This window comes from Gadus macrocephalus, chromosome 21, assembly GCF_031168955.1.
Source record: "Gadus macrocephalus chromosome 21, ASM3116895v1".
Taxonomy (NCBI): Eukaryota; Metazoa; Chordata; class Actinopteri; order Gadiformes; family Gadidae; genus Gadus; species Gadus macrocephalus.
Genome location: NC_082402.1, coordinates 3,029,824 through 3,040,743, shown reverse-complemented (window position 1 = coordinate 3,040,743; position 10,920 = coordinate 3,029,824). Strand labels below are relative to the sequence as shown.

General features: G+C 45.1%; 2 protein-coding genes and 1 non-coding gene across 5 annotated transcripts; all 3 read right to left on the bottom strand.

The window, feature by feature from the left end:
• Positions 1-3,893: 3,893 nt before the first annotated feature.
• trnal-uaa (transfer RNA leucine (anticodon UAA)) lies at positions 3,894-3,976 on the bottom strand. The gene has a single exon. It is a non-coding gene; the product is annotated as a tRNA-Leu (tRNA).
• Positions 3,977-5,005: 1,029 nt separating this feature from the next.
• On the bottom strand, positions 5,006-7,466 carry LOC132450031 (syntaxin-11-like). 2 transcript variants are annotated; one of them, XM_060041987.1, is made up of 2 exons: positions 7,289-7,466; positions 5,006-6,376 (listed from the first exon to the last, which is right to left on the bottom strand). In XM_060041987.1, exon 2 carries the CDS (start codon positions 6,356-6,358, stop codon positions 5,462-5,464), a length of 897 nt encoding a protein of 298 aa, XP_059897970.1. In that variant the 5' UTR covers positions 6,359-6,376; positions 7,289-7,466; the 3' UTR covers positions 5,006-5,461. The 2 variants fall into 2 exon arrangements, with proteins under 2 accessions (XP_059897970.1, XP_059897969.1); XM_060041986.1 differs by having other exon boundaries at positions 5,006-6,363.
• Positions 7,467-7,787: 321 nt separating this feature from the next.
• stx11b.1 (syntaxin 11b, tandem duplicate 1) lies at positions 7,788-10,920 on the bottom strand. Of its 2 annotated transcripts, XM_060041985.1 has the most exons (3): positions 10,842-10,920; positions 10,504-10,604; positions 7,788-9,697 (listed from the first exon to the last, which is right to left on the bottom strand). In XM_060041985.1, exon 3 carries the CDS (start codon positions 9,683-9,685, stop codon positions 8,780-8,782), a length of 906 nt encoding a protein of 301 aa, XP_059897968.1. In that variant the 5' UTR covers positions 9,686-9,697; positions 10,504-10,604; positions 10,842-10,920; the 3' UTR covers positions 7,788-8,779. The 2 variants fall into 2 exon arrangements, with proteins under 2 accessions (XP_059897968.1, XP_059897967.1); XM_060041984.1 differs by lacking the exon at positions 10,842-10,920 and having other exon boundaries at positions 10,504-10,817.

Genomic DNA, 10,920 nt, shown 5'->3' with positions numbered 1-10,920 from the left:
TACACCCGAGGGGGCTGCTACGCGTGTGGACTGGCAGGGGGGCCTTTGGAGGATGAAAGAAAACGTGGGGGGGAATGTGGAAACGTTCGACTTCATTTTTGTATGCATTTGATGATTGCAATATTTGATCCAAGCGAAAAACGATAGCTTTTATTATTTTTTATAAAATGCCACATAATAGCCAGCTTGCACTCAAGCATAATAAAGATGTAGTTTAAACTTTTTGTCGTATTCTCAAACTTTGTGTGACGATGTGTTCAGTTTTTTCGTACTTGTTTCAATGGCGGCGCCTGTTGGCCAACACACAAATTACACCCAAGTTCTCTCAGTCTGATGAAAACATTGCCTATTGAAATGCTCATGGTTGAGGATTAATTCTTCATTTTAGTAACTACTAAATGTACCTGTAGGCTTACGGTAGCCTACCCAGGCTACTCCTTAAGCCATTGTGCATTTAATCATCATTACACAAGCTTTAAAAAAAATCAAGTGTTATTTGGCCATTTGCTATCCAAATAATTGATTGTGGTTATTATGGGATGCAATCAAATACCTTGCCATGCAGGTTATAAATGGTTTGATGACATTATCCCGGGAATAAGGAAACGTTTTACATCAAGAAATCGATGGCTTTATGCAAATGTTAACATTGAAGTATAATATTTATATGCTATTCTATTGGTGGCATGTTAGAAATACATAGCATTGGATGACATAAACTACTGATGAAAAACTGACAAGATGCAAAAAGAATGTCATTGGGGTCATGGACCTCATTAGTGACATCTTCTGGAGAGGGACTCACGTTTAGAAAAACAGTAGATGCAACAACAAAATGAAAAAGTAGCCGACATTTGAATAACGAACAACCAACATGCCATAATCCGCAATAAAGCAATTCACACTCCCAAGAAAGATTTCATTTATTTCCAAGAGCCTTCTTATCTTGCCTGGGCATATCAAAGCAAACACGTTATCTATAAAACCCGGACCATAAAGACTTAAATAACCGTATCAAAATGTAACCCGTCCCTAATCTATAGGAGGGTCAGCTTGTTTTACCAGAGGCTTCAACTGCCTTCCTGTGACTTCTTGCAACTTCCTGCTACCTTCTTCTAATTCCTGCTACTTCCTGCTACTACTCCCTGATACTGCCTGATACTTCCTTCTGATACTTCCTGCTACTTTCTACTACTTCCTAGTACTGTCTGCTACTTCCTCCTACGTCCTGCTACTACCTGCTACTTCTTCCTAGCCAAAAGCCCTGTCCCATGAAGCCCGGGGTCAACAGCATCCTTGTGCTAAACATCCAACCGAGAGGGAAGCAGGAAGATCCTTGGAGATCTGTCAGGAAAAGGTAACTTATGACGACCCCCACCCCCCACCTCCTCCAGGGTCCCGGGCTGTGAGGCAGGGGGGCTCTCTGGCCTGGATGGAGCCGTTCCCGGCGCCTCTGGTGCTGATCTCTCCAGGGGCCCCTACTGGGCCCTCCCTGCCTCCCTGGTGGATGAGGTCCAGCTCCGGAGAGCAAACCCGGCTTTTTCTCAGGCCTGGGGAAGGCTCCGACCTCCAACGGGACCTGGTGCGATGATACACTCCATAATAAGAGCAGAACGGGCTAACTCTATCGCAGCCCCGATACGTTATACCTCGTGAGGAGGTTCGAACAAGTGGAGTACTTGTGGCACTGCACAAAGATGAGCAGGCTAGATAGCTGACAAACAGTGTAGTGTTGACAAAATGATAAGGTATTAATCTGGCCTCTCGGGTGCCAGAAAATGATCTCCTCAGAGCTGATATCCTTACTCACCCTCACCTCTGAGGTTATCAGTGTGAATACCAGCGTGGGACACGGAGTGGGTGAGAAGTTAACCCAGGACAGCCCTACAGACCCCCGCCATCTCTAGATCTCCTCTTCCAGAGGCTGGTCCTCGATGAAGCCTTATCGTGACGCTTCTGCTATCGTGGTTTAGTGGTTAGGGTATGACACAAAAATGCTCAGAGCAGTGGTCCTTTCAAAGCAATCTGCGTTGGGCTTTTTTGTAAGCGTTGCAACGCGTTTCTGTGTGATCTGCCCCTGAGGTAATTCCAAATAATATATAAAGACCAAATGAAGCGTGACTTTTAGGTCAAGTTAAATATTGATCACCATTAGGCTAAGCACGCCAAAACTTTAACAGACTTTCCTGGGGTCATCAGCAGCAGGGATGAAATGATTAGTCACAGGTAAATGAGAAATAGGCCCACATCAACCATTATGTTTTAATTTGCTGGGATTTGGGTTAGCAGTGTTGCCATGGATACTGGACCAATAGAGGCAGTTGTATTTTGGGTGGTCTCACTGGGTTTAGAGACCACCCACCTGAGCAAGGTCAAGACACCCAAAAATGTTCTGGTGTCTTCACAACTCATTATTTGCAATGTGCAGGTATTTACTTTTATAATTATAATAATAGTTGTTATAATAATAGTTGTTCCTATTATTCCAACTTATCTTTATACTTATAGGTGGTAGCCAACGGTAGATCACATATCAAAATTAAGACATGGGGTGTGTTCGAAACCGCGTACTTGCTTACTACTACTACTAACTATGACGTCAAATTGAGTAAGCGAGAACTTAGTAAGCGAGTTTAGGTAAGCGAGTAGTAATCGAATGTCTTCTACTTCCGGAAAGATTTTGAGTAAGCATCGCTAGCTTGCTAGACGTACTAAACTGCCCCAGAATGCACTGCGTCTATTCAAAAGAACAGTGGAAGCAATGGCGCTAAACAGGGAGCCGCAGCAGCAGTGCTTTTAATAATTGTTTAACAATTGTTTTAACATATCACCGCAAATCCTTAGGTTGAAGGTGTACTGTGACGTTAAATGTGACGTTTATATATTTATTTATAATGTTTATTAACGGCGCCCGGTCGGTAGGTTATTGACACGTCATTTGTTTCACGTCATCTGAGGTGGTTAAGTAAGGACGGTCTTCTGAACGTCGATTACTCAAATGGATTACTCAATCATTATTTAAGGATTCGAGAAGTAAGCCAAATATTTAGTAGGTAGTAAGCAGTAAGCAAGTAGGCGGTTTCGAACACACCCATGGATTTCCGACAATGAATAGTTTGCATTAATGTGCAAACTGCGCGAAGCCGAATAAGTCTGAGTAAGTCCTCTAGCGCCCTCTTCTGTGGTAGTGTCTTTATCACATTTAACTCCTTTCTAAAGAATTGTAATTCATTCAACGGTACTATTCCATTACGACTCCCCTGCCTCACACCTGACAGCGCCCTGCCCGGTGGCTGGCAGCGACTCTCCCGGAAGGAACCGGAGCGGACAGACTACCCGGCTCTGCACGGTTTACTTGAAACGACTAGAGAAAAGTGATTTATACGCTTGAAAGAAAAATTGCATATGGACTATGGACTTTTTGGGGAAAAGATAAGCTTTTGCCTAAATTTAAGCTAGAATGTGTGTATACCTACAGTATAGTATCAAAATTAAGACATGGGGTGTGTTCGAAACGGTAGGAAGCGGGCTGGGACAGCCATCCAATGAGAAAAGTTCGATTGTATCACCTTCACAAATCAAAGTTTATAATATCATACTATCCTTTATCCTTAATCCTCCAGGTTACGGGAGTCTTCCTTCACATCATCACTGCTGTTTTGAAAGTAAAACCCTCGAAATTGAATGATGTGAATGAGTGAATGATGATGTTTATAAACGAAACAAGGTGGATTTATGAGTTGATCGTTCATCATGCTGTCTTAATTCGGTCTGTTGTGTTCTCAATATGTTAAGAATCAGCCTACAGATCTGAGCGTAGCCGCGCAGATTCAATCTGGGTAACTCTCGTCCACCTCCATCTATAACAGACGAGTAGGTCGGCAAAAAGCGACTACCAGGAGTGGGGTTCGAACCCACGCGGACACATGTCCATTGGATCTTAAGTCCAACGCCTTAACCACTCGGCCATCCTGGTGCGTACAATGGCATGGCGGAGCTATACCGTAATCATTCGTAGTGGTACTACTGTACTGTGTACCCTGAAGTTATGATATATTATTCAATGTACTTCCCCCTTGGAGTACACGGTGAGTATTTGAAGAGAGTAGATGAGCCAGCACGACCTGTCGAGGGGACGACACGCTAGCAGCCGGTAGGAGACGCCACCCACACACAACAGTCTGAACTCGTTAGCGTAGTAAGCTAACGGTTAGCCTGGTCGTTAGCTTACTATGCTAACGAGTTCGATCCGATATATTAGCGTATTCCTTCTCAATAGCCGGCGTTTAGAAGATGGACGGCTAAAATGAGGAGAGGATTTAATATCACTGAATATCACTGAGATTATACGAAACAGTAGCCTGCATGCGGCAGTAAATGCACAATGTAAGTTCTGTAAGTTCACCTTTTAACTTCACAATGTCTCAATGACTCTATACTTATGGATTGGCCAACACATTTTATGTCACTATTGTTTTACAAAGGGTGAACCATTCGTATCGAACCAGGGGTCAGTCATTGCCCTAAACGACATTATGATCACGGTCTTTAGTGTTGTGTCCATGTTGGGATTCGATGTCTGTATAATCTTGTCTGAGTAACATAAGGTCATTTAAAGTCAAGGTAGAAGACCTTGGTCAATAAAGACCTGTCGCAGGATATACACCTAAGGTCTCCTGGTAGTGATTTGCTGTATATTAGCAGTAGATGGAGTTGTGATGAACCCCACGGTAATCTATCTAACATGATGCTTTGATTGAGTCAGTGAAGTAGTGTACTGCAGTGATACACCCCTGGTGTGTCGCAAACACCTTTTCTGTTCTGGTCCCAGAGACAAATCACACTTGTGGGAGTTCAGGTTAGACAAGTTAAAAACCACTGGTGTACAGTATGTTGTGGAATTGGACCAGAACCCTTCACGCACGCTGGGCGTTCTGTAAGATAATGTTGTCTGCCCTCATTCGTTTTTTGCTTATAATGTTGAGTTCAAGAACACAAGGAAGACTTGAGACAACACGATGGATTTATTCAATTTCAGAAAACACAAGAATCACTTTTTCATCTTTCATCTTCATTTGTTTGAATAATAAAAATAACATATTGCTATGAATCTGTCTTTGTGTTTTGCAGAGCATTAATGTAAAACAATATGTGACAATCAATATAAATAAAGACATCTTGATTAGTATGGGCTTGTATCTTTCTGTGCTTCGCTATTTCCTCACCGATGAAACCTCCTTCATGAGTTCATATGTAACAGCTGACTTTACAGTCCCAAGTATTTGATTTGATATGACCATCCACAAATATAACACTAAATGTAGTATTTTGTGTCTTTGCAGACGCTTGCCATCTCGATCGTCAGGTGCGAGGACTTTTCTGACTTCCCTTACCATATCAAACTACGTAAAAAGAATCATAAATACATTGCACTTCTTAAGGTATAAGACGATATGTCGCTCTACACAACCGGGCGCCAACATGGTAGACAAGGGCAGCAGTGCTTAAAGGGGTTCTTCCGCTTGAACCTCACCGCCGTCTTGATGTGTTCATTGGTTTCCTGTACGTACTCCTGCGTTCGACCCACATTGTTCTCGATATTGTTGATCAGGCACCCCTGCTCCTCCACCATCATGGCCATGTTTTGGAACAGGTCATGCACCTCCTTTATCCTGGCCTCTAGCTCCACGAGCTCCCTGTGCCGGCCCTTGATGTCGCACAGCGCCAGGCGGCTGGTGCGCGCGCCGTCGGTCTGCAGACTCTGGGACAGCTCGGCCCACCCCTTCCCCCCTTGCTCCACCACCTCGTCCAGCTGCTCGTCGCTGATGTCCGTCCCCAGGATGGAGGCTTGCCTCTGGAGCCGCCCGCGGCACTTGACCCGCTGCATCTCCTCGGCCCGGTTGTAGTCGTCCATGATGCCCTTGAAGGCCCGGTTGAGCGCGCAATGCTGGCCCGTGGCGATGCGGCTCAGGGCCGCGTCGGGGCCCTTCAGGTCCTCCAGCGCGCGGCTGCACTCCCCCAGAGCCTTGAGCCGGACGAAGAGGGCCTCGCCGCGGCGGTGGATCCCCCTGGCGATGGAGTCCGAGTCCTGCTTGAGGAGGGTGAGGCGGCGCATGCTGGTGCCGAAGCGCTCGTTGTGCCGGATGAGCCGGGTCACCTCGAGGCGGAGCAGGGTCACCTCCTTCCGCAGGGAGTGGGCCTCTTTCAGGACGCCGCGCAGGTCGTCGGGGTCCCGGAAGACCACCGCCTCTTGGGAAAAGTCGAGCTGCTCCGAGTCACAGTCCGGAAAGGACAGCTCCGACTCTGAGTCGCACTCCTCTTCCCGGATGGTCTGCAGCATCTCCAGTCGGTCCCTCATCCTGCCTGTGAAATGAAGCTGAAGGGAATTAAAATGATTGGCCATATTTCCTGGAGTCACCAGGTGATGTACTGCATTAGAAAGGACACCTGGGTTTTAGTTATTGTGATCCCGATCATTAAAGCCAAAGCCGTCATGTCATGGCATATCTCATAATACATTAATAGTTTCATAAGGCTCACCTACAGATAGTGATTTCAGATACAGCACAAGCAATAAGCAACAGGAGGACCGTGCAAGCTGTCAATTAAGCTGTGATTCGGTTTTACAGCAATTCAGATCCAGAACAGGAATTGTTTATGAGTCACAGTGATGTTTCCCATTAAGGAATGGAACGTGCCCCATTACTTAATTGGAAAACCCCAGACACTCCTTTTTTCACATTTGTAATTTAACTCTAACCAACCAAGCAATAAATAGAAACATGTCTGAAACCATTGTTCTATTAAATAGAAGGCATTGTGTCAGTGATACTGTCAGGAAGCAAGGAATGTTTTTTTTAAGGAACAAGGAAGCAAACTTTCTTTGCAGCCATGAAGGCCGATATGTTGACATGTTTATGAAATGTTGTATTTCATAAATACATTGGTTGTTTTAGATAACCTCCATCGTCTTTTTAGCACATAGAAATATTTTTTTTATTGTATGATTTGAAAGAACCCACATCTTCAGTATTCTTATACGTTATATGTGAAATGGAAATATAAGTGTCAAAACACATACAAAAGGTGGAGGCCTTTACCTTGATAAGTAAATGTTAAACTCATTGTTTACTCATGGAACTGATAGTTTCATCAGCAGAGCACCATTTGCTATGTGGTTTAAGGCAGCACCTATTAATGACCTACCTGCCAACAGGTTTGACTACAGCGTTTACCTGAGCAAGTGAAAGCAAATGCTTTGATAACAAATTGTTATTAAGTGTCTTACCTTCTTTTGAGCCTCCTCCTTAGGATCCAAATAATTATTATTTTAACTCATCCATGTGGGTTAGGGTCAGGGTTGGTCACACAAATCACCTAGTCCAACCATGGAGGTTTCAGGATAGAGTCCAAGTCAGACAAACATGAGCATCCATTCAGTGCCTGACAACTAAATGTGGTTCACCCGCATCCTGCTCAGAAGCGATGACAGCCACACCTACCTAGGGGACGGGACAGGTGACAGGTGACTCATTGACCACACAGGAATTCCCGAAAAGGATGCAACTACTCTTTGAAAGTATCTTAGGAATCTATCTAATTAAATCTATCCAAACAGCTTGGATATGTTTAGAATATGTCGTATAGGCCTAATAAGTATGTCCACCTATGGAAATAGAATAAGGACTGGCTATGGGGTGATTAGTAGAACAAAGTATACGTGAAATATACGTGTGTATATGAAAACTGAGACAGCACATTGACAGAAATGACAATTGTAGACGGCATTTAATGTTCAGTTTCTTTTATTTATTGTGAACACAATTCAAAGCAGCATATAATAATGATATAATTTATTTGAGTTGTGGAATTATTCATTTACATTCATGCATATCATGAACCTCACAGCATAATTTCCTGAGTCATATTTTGGCCAAATTGTGATATCTAACCTAACTCCACTCTCCTAATGCTGCTGATTTGCGGTGTCTCATTGGCTATATCCTAGGCCAATCAGAGCTCCTTTTACATTTTATAATCACTATCAGCTTAAGATAGGATTCGTCATCTATTTGACCAAGGCAATATTGACGCTCAATTCCTTGAAATATGCTATGAGGCTTACGATTTGGAAGAATTAGTTTCCCATTCACACAGAGACAAACAAATGAAGTCATTTTATAATTTATGCAGGATAAATGACACCTGAGTACAAAGAAATAACATACATATTGTGCTTCTAATTATGCTAAATATATTATCAGTGGATCAGTATCACTTGTTGCATTGTTGATATCATTGTCCGTGCTTAGCGAAAGTTCAACCTATGTGCAGTTTTTACAATATGAAGGTTTATTTGGGTGTTGCTGAACTGCGAATTGTATCGGTAATAGTACAAAACGAACACAGCTTTAATAATATTATTGATGCGATTTAGCACCACAAACAGATTATTGACATTCAAGTTTTAAACCCAAATCAGTAGAATTCTAAGAATTCAAACCCTTACGTTACAGACACCATTTTAAATACCTACTTAAATCGGACACAATGAACGTCATTGGGTTTGGACCATAACATTGTGATCATCTTTGTTGGACACCTAAACATCTCTTGACAGCTTCGTGTAAAGTGCCGTGTATATGTTAATCAACACCCCCGAGAGCTTAATGAAGGGGGCAAACACCACAGTACTTTGACATTCACCCCTATTAGGTTTAGCATGGTTTGACCCATCAGGAGGCTATCGGGCATGCTCCACCACCTGCTCCATCACGCTTTATTTATAACAGGGGAAGCAGCCGCAGAACATCTTCTTGAAGGGGTTGTTCTTGTCGTGCCTCTTGGCCCGGCCCAGCTTCATCAGCGCCTCCTGGATGTGTCCGTCCGTCTTCTGGATGTTGCTCTGGATGGACGTCAGCATGGGTCCCTGCTCCTCCACCAGCAGGGCGATGTCCAGGAAGATCTCGTGGATGTTCTTGATGCGCGTCTCCAGCTCCACCAGGTCCTGGTGCCGCTTCTCGATCTGCGTCAGCGCCGAGCGCGCCGTCTTCCCCTCGGCCAGCAGCTCGCCGCCGAAGATGTTCCACTGGCCCGTCTCGATCATCTCCTCCACCTCCTCGCCCGTCGTCTCCCGGCCCACAATCTCCATCTGCCTCCGGATGTGGGCCTTGCAGTTCTCCCGGTGGCTCATCTCCGCCTCGTTGTAGTCGAACATGGTGTCCCGGAAGCCGTTGCTGAGGCAGGCGTACTGCGTGCGGGCGATGCGGGACACGGCGGCGTTGGCGCCGTGCTCCTCCTCCATCTTGCGCGCCTCGTGGTCCATGTCGCGCAGCTTCTGCAGCACGCCCTCCGCCCGCAGCTTGATGTCCGTGCCGATGGCGTTGGCGTCGCGCTTGATGGCGCTCATGCGCGTGGTGCCCTGGAGCACGCGGGCGTTCTGCTCCCGCAGACGTTTGGTCTCCAGCCGGATGAGCTGCACCTCGCGGTGGACCTCCTGGGCCTTGCCCAGGACCTCGTCCAGGTCCCGGCTGGTGTCAAACACCACCGCCACGGACTGGAGGTCCTCCAGGTCCACGTTGCTGTAGGAGTCGGAGGCGGCAGAGGATTCGGCGTACTCCATCTGCTCCACCGCCTCCGGCTGGCCGTCGGACAGCTCCTGCAGGAAGCTCAGTCGGTCCCTCATGGCAGGCCTGGGCTGTGCGACAGGGACGCGACGGTGTTGAGTAACACTTTTTGTATTAGATGCAACGTGTGAATGTCGTGACCTCATCCTAATTGTGGACATGTCAGGACTTAAAAGTGTGCTTGGGGAGAACGATGACTTTGATTTGTATAATGATCTACATGGTTGCTAATAACAATAAGGGAGCCTGCCAGCTTCTGATTCAATACTAATGAACACAAAGGGTTTGGCGTGCACACGATTGTATCAAAGTAATTAAGATGATAAGGGCTCTTACAAACATTGAATTTAATTGAATAGAGTTTATATGGACAACCCCAGTAAAGAAACCTGTTGCGATGATGCATGATTGCCATGTCTGTCTATCCAACTAGTCACACCATTTAAAAATCCTTCTTGGGTGTGATATTCTTCCTTACCATCTAACACACCCAACATCCTCCACTTGCCTGACAGGTTGTCCGAAGCAAGGTGGCTTCCCTCACCAAACTCGTTTTCATTAAAGGTTCATACCTTTTAAGATGTATTATGTTTTTTGAAACTTTGCTCAGACTTTGCCCTTTAAAAGAGTACTACAAAAATGAAAAGGTATTTATTACTTAGAACATTACGGTTATCACTAAACTACCTGACTTCATAGTTACATTATGAAACACCGAAGGAACACACGCACACACACACACACACACGCCTACTGTTAACATATTATATACTATATATTGTGCGTCTTGTGTCAATATTAGTAAAGCCAGAATTCTACAAATTAGGAAGGCCTAATGACTGACCAAAGTAAAGCCCATTCTCTCCTCAAGCCTTACCTGTTTTCATCAGCTGGGATGTTCAATGTCAGACTCAGTACAGCGCCATCATGCACGGCTCAGCACGGCTTCTCCATGGTAATCTCAGTCAGGAGACGCGTCTAAAAGAGATGGCCCAGCGCACAGAGCACAAAAACTCGTTTTCAACCTGTGGTTTACCGTCACTGCTACAACACAGATTTGCGCAACAATCAGGGTGACCAAAATGATGGAATGCAGCCGAGTAAGTTTGAGTTTTCTTTGACGTTGACTGGGAGAAACCTCTATATTTAGACACGACATAGACTAGCGTGCTTGCGCCTGGGACAGTGGTGTCTTATATGCTCGGTTTGACGCACGGTTGTCGAGCAGGTTTTTCGTCGGACTGTGTGAAACCCAGGTATTTGGGAGGAAGGGACTCCAGTATCAATTGCTTTG

Bases quoted from the DNA above. Each gene is read 5' to 3' on its own strand.
- LOC132450031 (XM_060041987.1), bottom strand. From the start codon at position 6,358: ATGAGGGACCGACTGGAGATGCTGCAGACCATCCGGGAAGAGGAGTGC.
- stx11b.1 (XM_060041985.1), bottom strand. From the start codon at position 9,685: ATGAGGGACCGACTGAGCTTCCTGCAGGAGCTGTCCGACGGCCAGCCG.